At 41.3% G+C, this 22009-nt stretch overlaps 2 protein-coding genes and 1 non-coding gene across 4 annotated transcripts in view; 2 read left to right on the top strand and 1 right to left on the bottom strand.

The window, feature by feature from the left end:
• The first annotated feature begins 1512 nt into the window (after positions 1-1512).
• LEAP2 (liver enriched antimicrobial peptide 2) lies at positions 1513-2579 on the top strand. Its single transcript, XM_066344454.1, has 3 exons — positions 1513-1668; positions 1854-1993; positions 2292-2579. The coding sequence occupies exons 1-3, from the start codon at positions 1612-1614 to the stop codon at positions 2326-2328; spliced, it is 234 nt and encodes a 77-aa protein (XP_066200551.1). The 5' UTR covers positions 1513-1611; the 3' UTR covers positions 2329-2579.
• Positions 2580-3994: 1415 nt separating this feature from the next.
• The window catches only part of AFF4 (ALF transcription elongation factor 4), a 104309-nt gene continuing 86294 nt past the window's right edge, over positions 3995-22009 (bottom strand). For both annotated transcript variants that reach the window (XM_066344448.1, XM_066344447.1), the window contains exons 14-21: positions 21546-21640; positions 20857-20920; positions 20602-20738; positions 18736-18807; positions 16018-16111; positions 15206-15249; positions 12283-12503; positions 3995-8953 (exon numbers count right to left, since the gene is read on the bottom strand). In XM_066344448.1, the coding sequence (XP_066200545.1) occupies positions 8826-8953; positions 12283-12503; positions 15206-15249; positions 16018-16111; positions 18736-18807; positions 20602-20738; positions 20857-20920; positions 21546-21640 (855 nt within the window). In that variant the 3' untranslated portion in view covers positions 3995-8825. The remainder of the gene's footprint in view (positions 8954-12282; positions 12504-15205; positions 15250-16017; positions 16112-18735; positions 18808-20601; positions 20739-20856; positions 20921-21545; positions 21641-22009) is intronic.
• Positions 16467-16542, top strand: TRNAS-GGA (transfer RNA serine (anticodon GGA)). Its single transcript has one exon. It is a non-coding gene; the product is annotated as a tRNA-Ser (tRNA).

The following is a 22009-nucleotide window of genomic DNA, read 5'->3' as shown; positions in this document are numbered from 1 at the left end:
ATTAAGGGGTGGCTGGCACCCAGTCCACAGACCCAACTGGCTATAGGACATCACGTTGTTCAGTCTTTTGCTTATCTAATCGGATTTGTTCTTACTCAATGTTCACTAGGTCACCACGTAGCCTCTTCCCCACCCCACTTAAGTTTCTAGTTAAGCACCTACCTGGGGTCATTATAGACCCAAGCTCAGGGTAAAGGGAAGGAGCAGCTAACTAGTTGCAAACTTACAGAACTGGTTAGGTGGGTTTGGCAGAGGTCCGCTATTCAATGTTCTTAAGGTGCAGTGTGGCTCCCTCCAGACCTTTCCCGGGGACTGGAACCAGGACAAACAGATCTGGGATCACACCCTGCTCGATCCCAGCTCTGAGGTTCACCATACCACCCTCTTCTTCCTTGGCAAAAGCACTGGCAGCCTCTATTCCACCTTCAGCTGGACCTATCTCCTCCACTTTTCCTTGGGGAACAGGTGGGCTCTCACCAAATAGCCAACCTCTGAAGAGAAGGGCCTCAGGAACAGGTATCAGCAAAGTTCTCACGGAGACGCCAGGCAGAGAAGGAATTTTGTTGCATATCTTTTTGTCTAACACTTCTACGTCACAGGAAAATCTCATGTCCTATAAATCTCCTTGCTCAGAATTCAGACCTTTCTTCCCAAATTTATTAAAATGTCCATGTCATTTAATGATTATCCATAACCACTCATGATTTAGGTCCATGCCCCAAAAAGCAAGCAGCAGTTTCTATTTCAGTGATAGGTTTTGGAGACAGCTCAGCTGTAGGCCTTCCCTGAGTCTGCAAGACCGACATGCTCTTTAGAAGGCCCATCACCTACCTACTGGGAGGAACACCTGTATAGCAAGGCTTTGCAGTGTGATTTGTCACCACTACACAAGCTCTCCCATTGGCTTAGGAGCTCTCACCCAACTCATTTACCTGATTCACCTGTGGTTCACCTAAGTCCCCCATCAGTCCTGATGGCCCTTCCCCTGGGAAGAGGGAGGGTAGAACAGATTTTGAAGTTTCACAGCTGAGTCTCCATTCTTCCACGGAGATGATGTGGAGCAGAGAGTAAGGATGACAGTCTACACAAATGAGGGATCTGGGCGCCATAGACCTAACTGCTCCTACAGTAGGGAGGTAGGGGCCTTATCCTGCTGCCTGTAACACAACAGATCAGTGCCTCTTTCCTAGACAAGGCTGAAAGGGGTCAACACTATTTCTGAAGACCTCATTATTTGAATTCTATTTTGATTAAAGTGACCTCACTGAACTATTTTGGAATCAAAATGTGGCTAGGTGCCTGGCCTTTGTCAATAGTTTCACGTGGCTTTCACAGGGGTGGGGGTAGTGCTGACTTGCTAAAATGGGTGAAGGGTACAAGCCAGCAACATAAATCACTCAAAGTCCAGATGACGGATCAGTAAATACAACGTGCTTGAAAGGCAGGCCTTGAGCACATTCCTCTGGTAGACATTAACTTATTAAATCGACCATGATTGCAAAAATAAACTTTGCCCCATCTCACCTGCCAACCATAAGAGAGGTTGATTTCACTCTATAAAATGAAGTGGGAACTGTTCCTGGCTTTCAGACTCCAACATCCTGTGTCAAGATGTGGCACCTCAAACTCTTTGCAGGGCTTGTGATCTGCCTGTTGCTGTTGGGCCAGGTAAGGAAAGCATACAGCTGTGGATGTGCAGGGATGCTGGTGCTGCAGGGGAACCTGAGAGCCAGCCTCAGCCCTGAGGAATGGTTCCTCTGCTCTCAGCCCACAGCACCCTGGGAATGGCCATTCCTCCAAAATGGGAAGGTGTCAGCGCTTCTATACCTAAGGTAAATGTGTCTGCCCTACAGGTAGATGGCTCCCCAATATCGGAACTGAGTTCAGCAAAGAGAAGGCTGCGGAGAATGACCCCATTTTGGAGAGGGGTTTCCCTCAGGCCCATTGGGGCCTCCTGCCGGGATGATTCTGAGTGCATCACCAGGCTATGCAGGTACTGCACAAACCCTGGAGCAGGACTGAGCTAGAGGCTTGGGAAGCTAGGCAGACATCCACACACACACACAGACCTGAGAATAAAGTTGAGATGGAGGACTTGAGGCTGAGAGCCCTTTAGAGAATTCCTCAGGAGTTAGGAGCCAAGGACAGCTCCACACAGGTGCCATGAGAGCAGTGCGTTTCCTTCCTGCAGTCTCCCCTCACACTGGACAGATCAACCAGAGGAAGGAAATAGCAGGGTGGCTCCGGTACTGCTACCTTTGTCTTAAAAAGAACCTTTTCTTTTCCCTTAGAAAGAGGCGTTGTTCCCTAAGTGTGGCCCAGGAATGATGTACCCTGCCAGAGGAAAAGACAACAGCAGTCACCTACAATGCTCCATTCTATGGAATATTGATTAACTGCATATTGACTGGAGACACTTAAGTGAAGATATCTTGTGTTTTTAATATTTAAAGGCAGATGTATGCTTTAAATTGGTCTCCTGTTTCTTCTTAGAATGTTGATATTAAGATGAGCATAACTAAACTTGTCAATTTAGAATTTATTTTTTTATTATACTATTAAAAGACTCACATTTGAAATTTTGGCAATCTGGAATTTAAAACTTTTGAGGGGGGAGAAGGGTTCATTTTGTATACTACAGAAAAAACTATTAATACATTGCCTAATAATGATGTTACTTCTCAATCTTGAAAGTTAACAGTGAGTAACATAGTGGGAGTTAGGGTTTTTCAAGAAATAACACAATGGCAGGGTACAGGCATAAGTTTTGTAACAGCTATGTGACCAGCAAGTTCAGAAGCTGTGGCCCTGGATCCTAGCCCTTCAGCCCCTGTAAAAGAACTCTTCAGTAAGGTGCTAAAAACCAGCAATGCTGGCACTTACCTGATAATGTGCCCAGGTTTGTGACTGAACAGAAAGAAAATCTAATTAAATAAAACAGTAAAAGCCTAACACACCAAAAACAGCAAAAAGAATTTGTCTGAGATTTCTATTGGAGCAGAATGAATTCTGATCTATGCAAAAGAACCCGTGGCCAGCAAAAGTACACAGTCTCTGTATCAGAAAATGAGACCAGAACTGGTGGGACCAGACCTTTCAAGAGTAACATTGGACTCTAAAACACCAAATAGAAATTACATGAAAAGGGCAAAGTGAGAACTGACAGTTTATAAACTTTAATACAGAAAATCTATTTGATATTTATTAAACTTAGTTTCTCCAGCTATGGTTTGGCATTATACAAAGCATCTTAATGACACAGTAGAGTTAAAAAGATCTTTACAAATTGAAATGTGATACCCTTGTCTCCAAATATTTTAATTGCCATAAATTTGTTTAAAAATACACATTAAACGCATGTTTGACACTCTAAACTTTCTATAATCTCAATACCACAAAATACATAATATACTATACAGATGTGGAAAAATCTAGTTAGTATATAATACTTTGCTCACCATTAACAGCTTTATTATGTGAAATGCACATACTGACTTAGAAATCCTAGCTTTTGAACCCCAAAGTACCTCTGAAATTTTAACATATTGCAACAAAAATCACAGTATATAATTGAAATTTTGGTTGAAAATGTCAGATGCCTAAATATTTTAGATAAAAGAAATGTAAAACAAAGATTTGGATCATGTACAAAACAAAGGCATCCAATCAGACAACGAACAGTACCTTTCTGCAGAATCAACGAGGCTTCTAATTTATCAGCGGCGTTACTTTCCCTTCAAAAACCCTCCCCAAATATCAAACCATTATTCACCAAATAATTTTAATTTCAAATAAAAGAATTTTCAATAAATATATAAGCATTTCCATCCTCCATATACAAAATTTCTTAAAACCATTCAAAACGGAGGCTAGATAGACATTTTCATAACTGTGCTTACCAACCCCCTACCTGGTCCTAAAAGGTGGTGCCTTTTCAGGCACTGCCACTGGGCCAGCTCTGTTGGTGAGCCCCGTCCCAACCCAGCCACCCTAACTCAACCCCTGTACTGTTGAAAGCTCATGTCAATAACTTGCCAGGTATGTGCATGAAGTTGTAAAATAGAGACACTTCTTAAACAGCAACAAACTCAACAGTATGGATAATCATAGCACTGACTTACTTGAAAGGCAGCATTTCCAAAAAGGTATCTTCCAGAGAAGGACATAGCAGGTAGAAAATTCCATGGTTAAAAGCTGAAAAGAAACTCCACATGGAAGCAGGAAGAGGTCAAAACTGAGTATTACTAGAATTTCTGGGTGGGAGTTCTTTTTCCCCCTATGCTCATTTAAAGAGCTTTTTTTTTTAAGAATGGCAATTTTTGCTTACTTAGCTGAGCAATGGTGGCAAGGAGAGGTCAATGCTGACATTTTCAAAAGTCAACCTCATTATATGATGATTATTTAGGCTGCTATTTTATGATGCTTAAAGATCTACAAGACTTGGTTTAGACTTAACTCTGATGTCTTATTCTGTGGTCAAATTATATCAAAAAGAAAAGACTTAGATATTCTTTCTATTCCCTTTTCTGCAGTATGTTCTTTTTAATTAATCACAGGGTTCAAGTGAATAGAATCAGCATCTGCTTTACCAACTGTTAATAATTTGCTTCCTGTCACTTGCCAGCTTGGTTCTAGGGGCTCAGGGTCTAAACTGAAGTTCTCTTTCAAGGAGTATGTGAAAGACATGCTCACAAACATGACCAGTTTGGCTTCCTGTCACTACATATTCCAAGTCTTTCCATTTATCTTATGAAACAGCAACCTTAAATGTGCAATATTATTTATTATTGGAAAAGAGTCTGCCTCTCCAGCACATTGATATTGATATATGACACTGAAATGCAATCTGTGTTCCACATGATTAGGGAACATGAGTTACAGGAGTCTAGGCATTTGAAATGCTTTCTCTATTTTCTTAGGTTTTGCTTATTTTAAAAACATCACCACAATCTGCCTAAAAGCAGTCATTCCCAGGAGATGTTCCTGAGACGCAGAAGCAAACTCCTATACAAACTCCTACAATTCAAAACACATGAAGTCATTTTGTCCAATTAGCAAATGGAAAATTAGAATCCTTCCCACCCTGTGAGAGCCCTATTATACTACAAAAGGGCTCAAATATATTTTAAAAGTTAATTTACTACAAATCATAGTAATTAAGCTTTAAAGATCTAAAAGAATACGCATTGCACCCTTGAACATTAATATTCAAGGTGTCAACAAGAAAGTGTCTTAGATCAATTTAATAAATAATGTGGAAATAGTTACACTAAGCTAAATACTAAACACACATTTTTGACAAACTAATTTCATGTTTTCATACATACATACATACATACATACATATATATAAAGTGTGTATGTGTACATAGTTTTAAAATCCAAAGTTGCATACCCTCACATCTAGAAGAGTGTACAGCGCACCTCTCCTCCGTACAACTAGGTGTCACGGACCAGAGACCCCTGGCCACTCTGCAATGCCACTGAGCACTGCTGGCCCCAGAGCCAGAACGTTCAATTAGAACAGGTGCCTTTTGTAGGCGCTTGCTTCATAATGCAAGCTCGCTCAATAAAGGTAATTTCTCAAAGTTTCTGTCATTAAACACAAAATGATGCTGTCTGAGCTAGCTGATTTAAACCCTTCTTTAATTAAAAGAATCAGCAATTAAAAACAACAGTGAATCTGATAAAGCCACAAGTGTGTCATCAAAGTGCAGCCCAGATGCCCAAGGGTCCATCAGTGCAAGAGCTCAGAGCACAGGCATGTGTGGGCACAGGTACACATCACTCTCAACTCCTTTTACACTGGAGAACTAAATTAGTGACAGTCGACCTTCTCCACTCTTCAGCAACTATAACTCTAAGTTTATCAGAAGTACTCATAGCTTTTAAAGTCAGCTCTTGGCTACTTGCCCAGAAAAAGGTATACTGAAGAAGAAACAGGCTGTATGCTCCTCAGCAAGACTGGGCCTAAGCTGGACTATAGAAGCTTGAATCACCTGGAGGGAAGCTCTCCCCACAGCCCAGCCCAGACTGGGCAAGACTGTTATATAAACTTCATTGACCAACTGCAATCTGTTCGTTGGTTCCCTACAGAGTCCAATGATGTCAGCTGCTGCTTCCTGGCATACAAATGTGGTCTTAAAGAGCAGTCAACAGAGCAGTTTTCAAATAGTTGCTATTTCTAGAATTAGCTTCATATTAAGCGTAAGTCTCAAATTAAGTTTTTAGCTACTTGTCAAATTCAGTTTCAAATGGTTGGACAACACCGAAGACACCTACTGAGGAAGGAGGAATGGTCACCAGTAATGGAGTCCAAAATATGTACTGGAACAGATCAAGACACAGAACTTCTGAGATGGACTCAGGAGAGGGAATGGTGTTCCCACAGACCATTACCTTAAAAATTCAATTATTTAGGATAGGATTTCATTTATTGCCCATTACCACCTGACGGGGAAAACCTGCCACAGTGAAAAGCTTGAAAAACTCATTCTCCAAGAATTGCCACAATTTTAGAGATAGAGAGAGAATCTTAGAGCAGCACCATAAAACATGCAGGAAACTCTGTTTTAACAAAATGTCAGTGTGCGCAACCCCAGAAATGCTTCTGCAGCCTCTCAGGACACACAAGAGACTAGAACTCAGAGGTACCCAGAGACTGCTGCTGTTGACCATCGAAAAGCTCAGAGGATACTTTCCCTAGTTCTAGGACATCACTGCAAATGAAGGAATCAGGGTCAGAGAAGTCAGAAAAGGCCAAGACATAGGTCTACTGGATTAACAGTGGCAAGTTTCTTACTGAATAGCTACAATGGTCACTGAGAAGTTGTCCTTTTAAGGAAAACTGTTCCTAAAACACATGAAGATTAAGTTAGAAAGATATTAGAGGCAATTTCTCCAAGGGAAAATGGTCAATGTAATTTGTAGATACCATTCTTCAACAGTATGTAAAAACAATTCGAGCTACAAACAATGAAGAGGCTCTGTAAATGTGAAGCCACAGATAACAGGAGGTCTCCGGCTTCAGAAATAAGTGTGTAAGAGACTCCAACACAGATAATTCACTGCACTACTGGGCTTGGAGATTTTCTATCCCTTCTTTCCCATTTCAAGCCTTAGCCATCATCTATAAGTAGCGGGATAATACTTTTTTCTGATTGGACGAATTCATTTTTGGAATGGGGAGAAGGACAAAGTATTTTTGAAGGAGCATTATCCAATAGGTTAGCCTAAATCATGTACCAAAACATTAGCTTTTATGAAAGAATCTTTATAAGATTCTAAGGAAGATTTAAAAGAACTTAACATTGTTACTGCAGAAGACCCACCGTATAGGTGATCTGGTCCTAGTGTAAAATTTCATCTGTAAACAGTCCAGAGTCTTCATTTAAAGGTAAGATTTAAGGCACACCAGACATGATAGGGGCACTAAAAACAAGACAGAGGAAATATTTCTCACCTTTGACTCCTATATGCACCTTACAGGAAAAGGTACTTTGATATACAACTCTTATAGAGCTGGCTTCTTAAGCAATACCCCTACTCCCCAACCCCTTCCCAAGAGAGCTTACATTGAACCAAGTTAGGTACTTTTCTAGTGTGAATCTTCTGATCCCATCAGAAATATATGTCATTGATGAGAGCCTTCATAATACAAAGGGACTAGTTACAAAACAGGTTTAAAAGGAGAAATTCATCATCTCAACATCAGGCATGAGAACTCTAAGTTGTATAACAAAAGCACACACACCAAGCTCCAGCCCATTCCTGCATCAGTCACTGCATGCTCCCATCAGAACACCGCAGTCTAGTGTGGAAAAGATTTTTTTAAATAAGAATTCTGAAGAGAGATTTTACCCTTTAAACATCATAAATGAAAAAGATACAAGCAGCAACTTTCAGGAGTCGGATCATCCTTTGCTCAATAGTAACTTACTCTGCTTCAATTAAGTGCCAAATAATTAGCAACAAAAAGACATGATATTACTAAACTCCATAAAGTTCAAGATTGTCCTTTTATGAAACCCTTCATACAATATGCTTCTTCTAGAAAGTTGGTCCGCCCTCTTTTGTAATGCATTAAATGCAAGTTGTAGTCACCTTGTGATTGTTAGTGTTATTAACACACATTCACATTTCTTGAAATAATGCATACCAAATCAGACTATCTCATTTTACATCTATATAGAGTGCTATCTTCTCATATTTAAGTGATTTCCACATGTAGAAGAATATCATCAAAACTAAGTATAAATTCTGCATTAATAAAAACTGTAGCTAAGATTTGAAATATTATCAGGTAGTAGGTATAGAAAGAACATGTCCATATTTTAGATGAACCATTACTCTTAGAAGAGCTATCACAGAAAAAAGTTATTAGGTAACAAAGCTCCCAAAATATATAAATAAAAATGCCTACATTAAATTTATGCTAAATACTTAACAGGATAAATTTATAGACAAAAATGACTAAGTTTCAAACTAGCCCCAATGTGGGAACTTAAAAAAATTAAAATAAATAGAACTTCAATTGATTAGTTATGAATTGCAACTGGAATTTCAATCTTATTACAGATCACCAAAGCCATCTTATCGATATGCTGCAGATTTAAAAGCATTTAAATAATTTTTCATATCAGGAACATTTAAAGGGGTCAACTGACATAATGACTTTGGGTTATAAAAAACAATAACACATGAACAAGGGAGGAGAAACCATTCCTCATTCTTAGTGTCGACTAGGTGGTATGTTATGGCAGTTTTCCTTCGTGATGTAACACAGTGTTGTGGAGAAAATCAGAGGCAACGAGGATGTGTTCAGTTCAAGATATCAACTTGGCATCCTGGCGAAGCCAGTGCAGTCCCTGCCGGGTGTAACGAACTAGGTCTGTCATGATGCTTGCGTTAAAGATGAGAGGGCCCATTACTTTATCCAGTTCAGCAAAGAATTCTAGAAAACCAAAAACACTTACTAAATGATGTATATTCTTTTTCAATCATTGCTTTAAATATTTTAGTCTAGATATAAAATAGTATTCACATGAAGTAAAAAAACACACCCTCCTACACTAAAATAATGTCCATGTCTTAGAATAAACTATCCCATAGTCTCTCATTATTTTTCCCTAAATCATAAAACATTTTAAATGAACTATATGATCAGGAATTAAGAATTATATATATATATAAGCAGATGGAAATGATAAATTGTTAGTATGCAGTAAACACTATTAAAATGAAGACCTAGTACCACAATATACTATAATATTATAACTCAAAACATTTTATGCACACAGTTTTTGTATAAGAAGCATGTTTCCCCATAACAGCGCCTGTGAGGGTAGACATTTATGACAGACTGTATCCAATATTTCTGCTGTAATCTTTGCCATGCAACATTGATAAATCTCATGTGTTAGACAGTAGTTTAAAAGTATAAGGGACAGAAATAAAAGGATTCTTTCTATGGGGACAAACAAAGGCTGCTGTGCATGTGAGGCAGGTGTAGAGAGGAGGTACAGGAAAACAGTATCCTAATATTTGATCCCAGTGCAATGTTGGGAGAAGACAGAGGGATGCTGAACTTAGACAATAAAAAGAGTTGATCCACATGCACAGAAAAAAGGGTCATTCCAATGAAAACGATCTAAGCCTACTTAAATCAGACAAGTAGTGAACAAACAGTTAAAAAAAGCATCTTCTTTATAGAGTTTCAGCTAACTAGTGTAGAAGAAATATCAGAGTAGAAAATTCCTGATTTTCTATTTCTATTTCCTAATGGAACAATAAATGTAGGTAATGGTCATCAATGGATGGATGCTAAAGCATAAGTTATAAAGCTTAATAGGGAATTGTACATCAAACTGAGTCAGACTGACACCACCTAAATAAACCGATGGTCAGATCTTATTTTGTAATTAATGGTCAGATCTTATCATCACTAAAAAAGGGATAACCACTGCATGTCTTATACTATGATATAACAGAAAATCTAAAGTGCCACCTATGAAACATACTAATCTAAAATAATAAATTCAAGTCTATTCAAGCTTCAAGATATAACTATTAATATGAAGGAAATATAGGGGACAGAGGAGAGCAAGCTAAATGATACCATGAGAAAGTAATCAGTTGAATCCAGAATATGTATATTCTGGGACAGAGTCTATGGTCCAGTTTCTCCTTGACATCAATGGCATGGCCATAAAAATTAAGTGGAAGGGAGGAAATACTCAAGAGATTGATCAATGAATTTTTATCTCCTGTCTAAACCAAATCACACTGTTAAAAAAAAGGGGGGGGGCATATTTGAGATAATAGGGAAATCTGATGGAAGGTACAAAATGATATATAAAGGAATTATTGTTATTTTGGGTGGCTGTGTAAAGGCAGGCAACCATGTTTATGAGAAGTCTATCACTTACAGATGCATATCAAAGTACTCAGGTACAATGTCATGACTTGGTATTTGCTGTAAATACTCCAGAGGAGAGAATGGGGGGGGGGGGGGTTAGGGGAGATGGAACATAATCAGCCAAATGTGTTGCTGAGGCTGAAGTTGAGCAAAAGGTACCTGGGTTCACTGTATCATTCTGCTTCCTTTAGTCAGTGTTGGAAAATTGCTATACAAAAGGGGGAAAAGGGAAAGGGAAGAGGGGAAAGGGGAAGGGAGAAGGGGGAAGGGGGAAAGGGGAAAGGGAAAGGGGGAAGGGGGAAGGGGGAAGGGGGAAGGGGAAGGAAAGGAGAAAAGAGGCTACAAAATTCACATCAGGGAGAAGAGTGGAAAGTAAAGTAGGGGTGACTAAAGAAGAATTTGAGGTTTGTAACCTTTCCTGAGCAGTACTGACAATATTTAAAATACTAAGGACAAATTAGGTTTTAAAAACACAACTTTGTTAAATGTTGGGGTTCTCCTTTCAACCTTTGTCACCATTACCCCTCTCTAGAGACAGGAATCTTTCATTTTCATCTGATTATCTGTTCAAAGTATTCAAAAGTACTCTGTGACAAAAGGATACTTGATTACTTTAATATTTCTCTACAAAGGCTCTACTTGAATAGATACCACACACATATATGCTAATAACATCTACTAAAATAACATGGTATTTATATAGTGCTTCTCCCTAAGGTCTTTAAACACTTTATCTTATATGTATAAGATGTCTGTTTACGATCCTATGCCTATTACCAATCCTACTATTAATCATCCTAGAACAGAACATACACTTTATCACTTTTATAGTATAAGCTGTGGTTTTTTGTTTGTTTGTTTTTCGTTTTGTTTTTTGTATTTTTCTGAAGCTGGAAACGGGGAGAGACAGTCAGACAGACTCCCGCATGCGCCCGACTGGGATCCACCCGGCACGCCCACCAGGGGCGATGCTCTGCCCACCAGGGGGCGATGCTCTGCCCCTCCAGGGCGTCACTCTGCTGCAACCAGAGCCACTCTAGCGCCTGGGGCAGAGGTCAAGGAGCCATCCCCAGCGCCCGGGCCATCTTTGCTCCAATGGAGCCTCAGCTGCGGGAGGGGAAGAGAGAGACAGAGAGGAAGGAGAGGGGGAGGGGTGGAGAAGCAGATGGGTGCTTCTCCTATGTGCCCTGGCTGGGAATCGAACCCGGGTCCCCCTCACGCCAGGCCGACGCTCTACTGCTGAGCCAACCGGCCATGGCTAAGCTGTGTTTAATACACCAGAACAAAGACATATTTGTCTTTGACCAAACACTTTTTTTTTTACAGAGACAGAGTCAGAGAGAGGGACATATAGGGACAGACAGACAGGAACGGAGAGAGACGAGAAGCATCAATCATCAGTTTTTTGTTACAACACCTTAGCTGTCCATCGACTGCCCTCTCATATGTGCCTTGACCGTGGGGCTACAGCAGACCGAGTAACCCCCTACTCGAGCCAGTGACCTTGGGTTCAAGCTGGTGAGCCTCACTCAAGCCAGATGAGCCCACGCTCAAGCTGGCGACCTCAGGGTCTGAACCTGGGTCCTCTGAATCCCAGTCTGACGCCCTACCCACTGCGCCACCGCCTGGTCAGGCAAAAACTATTTTTAGTTTAGTCTGTGTCATCAGTATAGTGAAAGGTATTTCTTGACCAAATTTAGTACATTCAATATGACTGCTAAGCAACAGAGATTAACAAACTGATTATCATTAACTCTAGAATAGATAATAAACTAAAAATACAGACCAGATGCTTACTTAATTAGATCATAAAAGTTCCTTTTAAACAATTCTACACCTCAAAGTTTCTCCAGAGACTATCCTACCTTTTTGTTCTTTGGAAAGCTGCTCAGCTTGGTCCCAAATTTCTGTGGCATAGAGGAAGTTAGATGTAACCTGAACATAGCTGGCTGCCATCTGGTGGATCTTGTGTGGAATGGTCACTGAAGAACCACTTGCTGAAGCACTACCGGCCCCAGAAGAGTAATTTCCTGAATTGCCTGGTGACAGCTTTGGAGAAACAGGGGAAGGCATCCCAACAGCTTTGCTGCACACAAAGAAACAGGAAATTTATTCACATAAATATAGTGAACATGACCAAATCAATGTACTAGGGAAGCGGTTCTCAACCTATGGGTCGCGACCCCGGCGGGGGTCGAACAACCAAAACACAGGGGTCGCCTAAAGCCATCGGAAATACATATTTTATTTAAAAATGTATTGTATAATAAATATGTATTTTCTGATGGCTTTAGGCGACCCCTGTGTTTTGTTCGTTCGACCCCCACCGGGGTCGCGACCCACAGGTTGAGAACCACTGTACTAGGGGCTCTTAGGTACAACCCACGTGAGGTTTTTACAATTTAAAGATTCTTTTAAGCTAGAAGGATTCCTAGAGAAATATAATTTCTTCTAAAGTACTTTGCTCACTTAACATCACTGTAAATCATCATTTTATCTGAACTCTTTGTTTTAATAAATAACAGAAAAATAGATGCAAAAAAAATGTTAGTAATTAGACTTTTTTTTTTTTTTTGGTATTTTTCTGAAGCTAGAAACGGGAAGAACAGTCAGACAGACTCCTGCATGTGCCCGACCGGGATCCACCTGGCACGCCCACCAGGGGGCGATGCTCTGCCCCTCCGGGGCGTCGCTCTGCCTTGACCAGAGCCACTCTAGCGCCTGGGGCAGAGGCCAAGGAGCCATCCCCAGAGGGCCATCTTTGCTCCAATGGGGCCTCGGCTGCGGGAGGGGAAGAGAGAGACAGAGAGGAAGGAGAGGGGGAGGGGTGGAGAAGCAGATGGGCGCTTCTCCTGTGTGCCTTGGCCGGGAATCGAACCCAGGACTTCTGCACGCCAGGCCGACGCTCTACCACTGAGCCAACCGGCCAGGGCCAGACTTTTTTTTTTTAATTGAGAGCAGGGGAGGCAGAGAGACAGACTCCTGTGTACCCCAACCAGGATCCACCTAGTAAGCCCCTTCCCTATGGGGTGATGCTCTGCCCTTCTGGGGCACTGCTCCATTGCTCAGCAACCAAGCTACTTTTAGTGCCTGAAGCTGAACAGCTCAAACCATCAAGTCATGGCTGTGGAAGGGGAAGAGAGAGAGAGAGAGACAAAGAGAGAGAGAGAGCGCGCGCACGCAGAGGGGGAGTAGAGAAGCAGACAGTCGCTTCTCCTGTGTACCCTGACTGAAATTTGAACCTGGAACATCCACATGCTGGGCCAATGCTCCACCACTGAGCAAACCAACCAGGGCCTCAAAGACTTAATAAGTTAGATTGCCAACACTCCCAGTTTAACACACTTTTTTTTTTAAGATTTTATTTATTGATTTTATAGAGAGAGGAGAGTGAGGGAGGGGAACAAGGGGTATCAACTCACAGCTGCTTCACTTCAGTTGTTCATTGCTTGCTTGTTTTATGTACCTTGACCTGGCAAGCCAAGGGTTTTGAACTGACGACTTCAGCATTCCAAGTTAACGCTCCATTCACTGTGCCACCACAGGCAAGGCTCAACACACTTTCAATGGGCATATATTTAGGTATTTTTCAAATTATGAAAACTTGGGTAGAATGAACAATTTAACAACAACAAAAAAAAATTGTGGTAGTAGATGGGAACATCTTATTGAATTCCATAATTGCTGGTACTTTCCTAGTTTAACCAAGTTATACAGAGCTGACAAAGAGGCAGGGGAGATACCATGATCACAAAGAATATTTTTATAGCCTGACCAGGTGGTGGTGCAGTAGACAGTGTTGACCTGGGATGCTGAGGACCCAGGCTTGAAAGCCTTAGGTTGCCGGCTTGATCCCAACTCACTGGCTTGAGCCAGGGGGTCACTACCTTGGCTGAAGCCCTTCGAACAAGGCACGAATAAGAAGCAATCAATGAACAACTAAGGTGCTACAACTACGAGTTGATGCTTCTCGTCTCTCTCCTTTCCTATCTGTCCCTGTCCATCTCTCCCTCCAGCTCAAAAAAAAAAAAAAAAAGAGAATTAAAAAAAAAAATTTTTTTTTATTTATTCATTTTAGAGAAGAGAGGGAGAGACAGAGGGAGAGAGAGAGAGAAGGGGGGAGGAGCTGGAAGCATCAACTCCCATATGTGCCTTGACCAGGCAAGCCCAGGGTTTCGAACTGGCGACCTCAGCATTTCCAGGTCGATACTTTATCCACTGCGCCACCACAGGTCAACAAAAAAAGAGAATATTTTTATATGAGATTTTGGCACTATAAATTTGGTTAAGAAAATACACAGGGGCAAAGACAAAATGGCAATTACCATGAACATACTAATTGAAGAGATAAACTTACCAGAAAGTTTCATAGTATTTTCCCTCCTTTTTGGAGGGAGGATGGGGAAAAAGTGATGTGGAGATGGAGGGAAACCACCTCCATGCCTCTATTATTACATTTTAGCAGTGTTAAGGTTTTAGTCAAGATAAACCCACTGCGATAAAACCCCAAATAGGTACAGAAATCAACCTGAGAGAAGAGTTAAGGTGCTGTAAAAAACTCAGATTTCTGCAGGTGAAATGTCCCCTCCTCTCTAGCCTTTGTAAGGTTATGTTCATTATCCTATTTAAGTTTATTTAAAAAATAAAATATTTAAAAATATTTAGAGATGGTTTTAATTTTTTAAAGTTATCTTACCATTTTTGGAAACTAGACCCTACCCATTCCACTTTTACATAAAAATAAGCAAATTTGTCACAAACAATATTTTACAGAATAAATTGACCTACCTCCCCAAGCCAGGTGATGGTGCTTGAGAATTATTGTAAGAATTCTGTGGAGAAAAGAAAATGTACTTAACAAAATTAAAAAAACAAACATTACTTATGGAGTCAAAAGCACTAAGCCAGAAGTGATCTTAAGAAGTCTTGTAAATTAAAAACATAAAAATCTGTGTACGTGTGTAAATGTGCAATCCAAAGAACACAAAGTTACAGGTAAGAGCTGGGGTGTTTTGGAAGACTTAGTGACACACAGAATGAGTGATGAAGACTGATGAAGAAGAGGGAAGCGGTGAGTCACACCGTGCACAAAGGCTACAGAAGAGGGAATATACGTGACCCAAAAAGTCTTCCTGGAGCACAGGTTTAGACAAGGAACAAGAGAAAGAGAGATCTTGAGGACCCTGCAGGTAAGGCAGGGAATGATAAACTACTGAAGGGTTTCAAGTCATAATTAGGGCAGAATTTGAGGAAGATTTATGAAATGCTATTAAAGAAAAAACAGACATTTTAGAAAACTACCAATATAATAAGCCTAAGGAAAGACGGTAGTGAAAACAAAAGACTACTTTAAAAGTATAAATTAGGTTTCATGATAAAAATAGCCTACATCTAAGTGAAACGTTAAGAGCTACTAAAAACGGCCAGCTAGGTTCTACAATCAGATATATGTGCATTTAAAAACTTACCAAAAACACTCGAACTTATTTGAAAGCTTCCAAACAGTAGCCCCCCCGCTTGCCGTGGTGGGTAAAACATGGGGATAAATGACGACACATCCTGTCTCCTAGCAAATGGACCTTCCTCTTCGGCACACTTACCTTCAGGTGCTCTGTCAGTGTCTTTGAGTACTTCAGAGCATTTTCCTTCTTCAGTTTGAATAGCCTCAGGTACAGCAAGGACTGGCATCGCAGGCTAGTCAATGGAAGAGGGCAGCTTATTTATAGGACATCACACTGGCTCATCTGCACAACATTTGCATCGTGCGAGTACAGAACTGGCTCATGTGGTCAGATCAAGGCATGAGGGTAACACCACTAACTCTTAAGAAAACCCAAAAGCTGTGCTCTTATCATGGAGCACACACTAGGGAAGAGAGGAGGGGAGAGACCTAGGACTAGGCTCCTATTTGTTGGCATTCAAAAATTAAAACCTTACCTACAGGACCCGATATGTCATAACACGCATTTTTAAAAAATTGCTGAGGGGAAGACTCTTTAGATCAAATTATAAGTAATCTGAAATTAAACAACAAAAACTAGGAAACTCGGCCCTGGCCGGTTGGCTCAGTGGTAGAGCGTCGGCCTGGAGTGCAGAAGTCCCGGGTTCGATTCCCGGCCAGGGCACACAGGAGAAGTGCCCATCTGCTTCTCCACCCCTCCCCCTCTCCTTCCTTTCTGTCTCTCTCTTCCCCTCCCGCAGCCAAGGCTCCATTGGAGCAGGGATGGCCCGGGCCCTGGGGATGGCTCCTTGGCCTCTGCCCCGGGCGCTGGAGTGGCTCTGGTCGCGACAGAGCGATGCCCCGGAGGGGCAGAGCATCGCCCCCTGGTGGGCGTGCCAAGTGGATCCTGGTCAGGCGCATGCGGGAGTCTGTCTGACTGTCTCTTCCCGTTTCCAGCTTCAGAAAAATACAAAAAACAAAAAACCTAGGAAACTCAACTATAAATATCACCACTCTGAGGAAATATGTACAAGACTTAGCACAGCTTACAGAGGCCCCGAATGATGATGACTGCCTACCCCCCTCTTCCATCATTTTCACTTCTCACTGGTCTTTTGGTTTCTCCATAGTTTCTAGGTTCTTTTCACAATCCAGCCCTTGTACATGTTTCCTCTACCTAAAGACTAGGTCTCCCTACATTCTACTTTATTTTTATTTATTTATTTTTTTAGAGCAAGGGAAAGAGAGAAAGAGGAAGGGAGAGAAACGAGAAGCATCAACTCATAGTTGTGGCACTTGAGTTCTCATACTTGCCTTGACCAGCAGGAGATGAAGGGGAGAGTGGGGAAGGGAAGGGGCTTAAGGTGAGCCAGTGACCTCTTGCTCAGGCCAGCGAACCCATACTCAAGCTTGTGAGCCTGAGCTCAAGCCAGATGAGCCCGTGCTCAAGCTGGCAACCTTGGTGTTTTGAACCTGGGACCTCAGCGTCCTAGTTCGACACTCTATCCACTGCACCACCACCAGTCATGCTCTACACCAGGGGTCCCCAAACTTTCTACACAGGGGGCCAGTTCACTGTCCCTCAGACCGTTGGAGGGCCGGACTATAAAAAAAACTATGAATAAATCCCTATGCACACTGCACATATCTTATTTTTAAGTAAAAAAACAAAACGGGAACAAATACAATATTTAAAATAAAGAACAAGTAAATTTAAATCAACAAACTGACCAGTATTTCAATGGGAACTATGCTCCTCTCACTGACCACCAATGAAAGAGGTGCCCCTTCCGGAAGTGCAGCGGGAGCCGGATAAATGGCCTCAGGGGGCCGCATGCGGCCCGCGGGCCATAGTTTGGGGACCCCTGCTCTACACTCTACTCTTACCATTACATATACTTTCCTTTCAAACTACTTAATTCATACAGTTGTGATTATTTGATTGTTTTCTATCTACTCACACTAAACAGGAGACTTTGTGACAAATAGGACCATGTCAGTTTTATTCACTGCTGCACTCTCAGCTGTAGAACACAGTGCCAGTAAAATAAATACCTATAACAAATGAACTGCTACATCTCCCTAGAATACAAGCAAACAAACCACATTATTGTATTAGTATATGTGCCGCTGAAGTGAGCACCAAACCGCATTCTATATTCTGAGGCAAGCTAAAGGTTTGCTTCCCATGGAAAGGCATATATGTAAATGGAGAGAGGACACCAAAAGAAGAGCCTGGCAAAGTGACCACTTAAAACAATGGAAAGTTCTTATTAATCCCACTCTACCAGGGCTTCTGTCAAAAGGGCAATGGATCAGAGACCGACAACCATTAAAACATTTCAGTAGGAATTCTGAGCCATTTTGTACTTTACCCATCCAAAATAGATTTACGGGCCCTGGCTGGTTGGCTCAGTGGTAGAGCGTCGGCCTGGCGTGCAGGAGTCCCAGGTTCGATTCCCGGCCCGGGCACACAGGAGAAGCGCCTATCTGCTTCTCCACCCCTCCCCCTCTCCCCCTTCTCTATCTCTCTCTTCCCCTCCCACAGCCAAGACTCCACTGGAACAAAGTTGGCCCGGGTGCTGAGGATGGCTCTGTGGCCTACGCCTCAGGCACTGGAATGGCTCTGGTTGCAACAGAGCATTGCCCCCTTGTGGGCATGCCAGTGGATCCTGGTCACCCGGTTGGGCGAATGCAGGAATCTGTCTGACTGCCTTCCCGTTTCCAACTTCAGAAAATTACCAAAAAAAAAAAAAAAAAGATTTACGACTGGGTCATGGAATGCTGATTCAAGGATAACTTTCAAAAATGCATACCCAGCACAATTTATCACGGAATTGCCTGTCATTTGGAAGAGGTTAAAATACACAAAACTTACCAAAGTACTGTGAGTCTTTTATCTGCAGCTGTAGCATCTGGTGCTAAGTAATTCTTTAGCTTCATAGTATATCTGTAAGTTTAAATAACAAAAAAAATGACAAGGTATTTCAAAGTGATTTTCTGACTTCTAGTCCTCAAAACACTAAAATCTAACATACATAAAAGCAAAAATACCTATTGAAGCCTCTAGTTCTTCTTATCCAAAGACAATGAAGGATTAAATATCCTCTTTAGCTCTATTATATACAGTCACACTACTTAACAACAGGTAATTCATGCCGTCAGGCAGTTTCAACATTGTGCAGACATCATAGAATGTGCTTACACAAACCTAGATGGCATAACTTACCACACACCTAAACTAGAGAGTATAGCCTACTGCTCCTAGGCTACAAGCCTCTACAGCATGTCACTGTGCAAAACAACAAAAGATTAAATCAAGCACAAGAGAAAATGGTGCAATCAGGAGATGTGGTAAACACAGGATGTATGAAGCTGCTACTGGCATACTGTTTTAAAGTAAACTTGTTTATGTAAGTAGAAAGAGTATACAGGGGGGTCCTCAGGTTACAACAGTTTCAACATTCAATATATTTTTTTTTTTTTTTTTTTTTTTTTTACAGAGGAGAGGGAGAGACAGAGAGAGAGAAGGGGGGAGGAGCTGGAAGCATCAACTCCCATATGTGCCCTGACCAGGCAAGCCCAGGATTTCGAACCGGCGACCTCAGCATTTCCAGGTCGACGCTTTATCCACTGCGCCACCACAGGTCAGGCAACATTCAATATTTTGATTTTACAACGCTCACTCCCATAAAAGCTTTAAAAAATTGAGACATTTTTGGCCCTGGCTGATTGGCTCAGTGGTAGAGCGTCGGCCTGGCGTGCAGAAGTCCTGGGTTCGATTCCCGGCCAGGGCACACAGGAGAAGCGCCCATCTGCTTCTCCACCCCTCCCCCTCTCCTTCCTCTCGGTCTCTCTCTTACCCTCCCGCAGCGAGGCTCCATTGGAGCAAAGATGGCCCGGGCGCTGGGGATGGCTCCTTGGCCTCTGCCCCAGGCGCTAGAGTGGCTCTGGTCGCGACAGAGCGACGGCCCGGAGGGGCAGAGCATCGCCCCCTGGTGGGCAGAGCATTGCCCCCTGGTGGGCGTGCCGGGTGGATCCCGGTCCGGCACATGCCGGAGTCTGTCTGTCTCTCCCCATTTCCAGCTTCAGAAAAATACAAAAAAAAAAAAAAAAATTGAGACATTTTTCAGCTTATGCTGTTAGCGTCATACTTACGGACTATGTGGGCAAACTAGTTTGGTTGCACATGGTGGAAGAATACACAGTATTCTTTTTCTGTGGCTTAGCTGTGTTTTTATGTCCTACAATTTTACAACTGTGTTAGGATAGGTAAGTGACTTAAGCTAGGTAGGGTGTATTTCGACTTACACCAAAATTCAGGTTATGTCATTGTCAAAGGAACAGAACTATGTCGTAACCCGAGGACCTCCTGTACTTTAAAATAGCGGTAAGAAGAATAATAAATACAAAAACCAGTGACACTGTCATTTATTATAAGTATTATGTACTGTGCATAATTGTCTATAGTATACTTTTATCTGAGATGGGCAGTGCAGGTTTGCTTACACTAGCATCACTACAAACAAGGTATTGTGCTATGACATTACCATGAATACATGACACTAAGATATAGCAATATTTCACTTACAGGAAATATCTTATAGGACCATCGTATACATGGTCTGAAGTTGACCAAAATGTTGTTATGCAGTTCATGACTATATACATAGTTATATCTTCCCCTACCTAGACAGACCAGAGAAATAATATCGCCAATGATGTAGCAAGTTTTCCCACTTACTTGATGAGCTCCACTGTCTCTGAATACATAGGGAATGGGGATTTGGATTCCTGAGCATTTTTCTCTAATGCATTCCCACATTCAATGAAAGATACCACAGCATCAAGATAGTATACAGCTTTCTCAAACCTGTCAGACTGAAGAAAGGAGAAAAAAAGTAATCAGAGCAGCACTGGTGTAGCATGGGAACAAACAACAATTGAAGATTTAATTAGTCTGATTAAATATATAAATGTGAGGAGAGTGTTTACATACCAATGCATCTGCATTGTGCTTTAGCTTTTTTGCTTCTTGTAAATAATGGTCTGCTGAATAATTTCTGCAATGTAAATTTTTATTATAAATAATGTGGTATTTTCTTAAGATGACAGTAGTTCACCTGAGTCTCTAGCACTCTTCAGTTTGCAAGTCCTCAAGCAAAGAAAATGAGCTGTTACTAAAACATCTGATTCAGATTTTTTTCTGAAAAATGTTTACATTCAGTTCAGAGCATGAATAATTTTGGCCCAACTCATGGCAAATTTGCAACTTTGGAAAACAGAAATCAAGCCCCCCCAGTATTATATACTAACTTACCCAAGTTATTTGAGAAATTTAGAGTAAATAAAAGATTAAGTAGAAGAAATAATCTCTTATCAAAATTGAGGGGAGAAAAACCAGTACTACTCTTACATATTTAAGAAAGCCCTTATTTTAAACACTGATAACAGCAGCAGTAGGCTTCTACCAGAAGGCACATCACTCACATCCCCCATGAGAGTCACAGAGTTAAGTCAGAGGTGCAACACGTGGGGCTAGTGTGCCTTTCAAGTTACAATTTGATAATTCTATAGATCACAACCTAAGTTTTTATTCTTCTAGTCACTGAAAGAAATTAAAATGCGTCTCTTATATACTGACTGGTAAAATTTCTTAAATGCATAAAAAAATCTTATTTATCTCACCTGTCATCAAAGGCAAGCTTTGTTCTCCGAGGCTTGGAAGCTTCAGGAGTTGGTGTAGACGGAGGACAGCTAGAAGAGCTATTTGAAGCCTTTTCCTGACCAAAATAACACATAACTATGTTTAAAACTGTGAGGAGATTAAAATTAAACTAAAAATATTTCCTGAGCCACTGGTAGAAAAAAAAAATTCCACTGACTTCAGTAATTAATTTCCGTTATAAAATTAAGATTGTAAACATCCTTTTTATATTGAATTCATTTTATCTAATCTTAAATTTTCATTATAATATTATAATGTCTAGGCACTGACATAGGCACTTGTTAAACATTAAATAAGACACAAACCTAATATCAAAATAGCACTACTACTTCAGACAAAGTTCACTGGCTACCCTGGCCGTATAACTCAGTTGGTTAGAGCATCAGCCCAAAACACAGAGGTTGCCGGTTCGATCCCTGGTCAG

Source organism: Saccopteryx leptura, chromosome 6 (assembly GCF_036850995.1).
Source record: "Saccopteryx leptura isolate mSacLep1 chromosome 6, mSacLep1_pri_phased_curated, whole genome shotgun sequence".
NCBI classification, from domain to species: domain Eukaryota; kingdom Metazoa; phylum Chordata; class Mammalia; order Chiroptera; family Emballonuridae; genus Saccopteryx; species Saccopteryx leptura.
Note: the sequence above shows the minus strand (reverse complement) of the source record. Positions and strands in the feature narration are given on the sequence as shown.

Coding starts and splice junctions, on each gene's coding strand:
- LEAP2 (XM_066344454.1), top strand. CDS start 1,612: ATGTGGCACCTCAAACTCTTTGCAGGGCTTGTGATCTGCCTGTTGCTG. Junction 1,669..1,853: donor GCCTGTTGCTGTTGGGCCAG/GTAAGGAAAGCA, acceptor TCTGCCCTACAG/GTAGATGGCTCCCCAATATC. Junction 1,994..2,291: donor TGCATCACCAGGCTATGCAG/GTACTGCACAAA, acceptor CTTTTCCCTTAG/AAAGAGGCGTTGTTCCCTAA.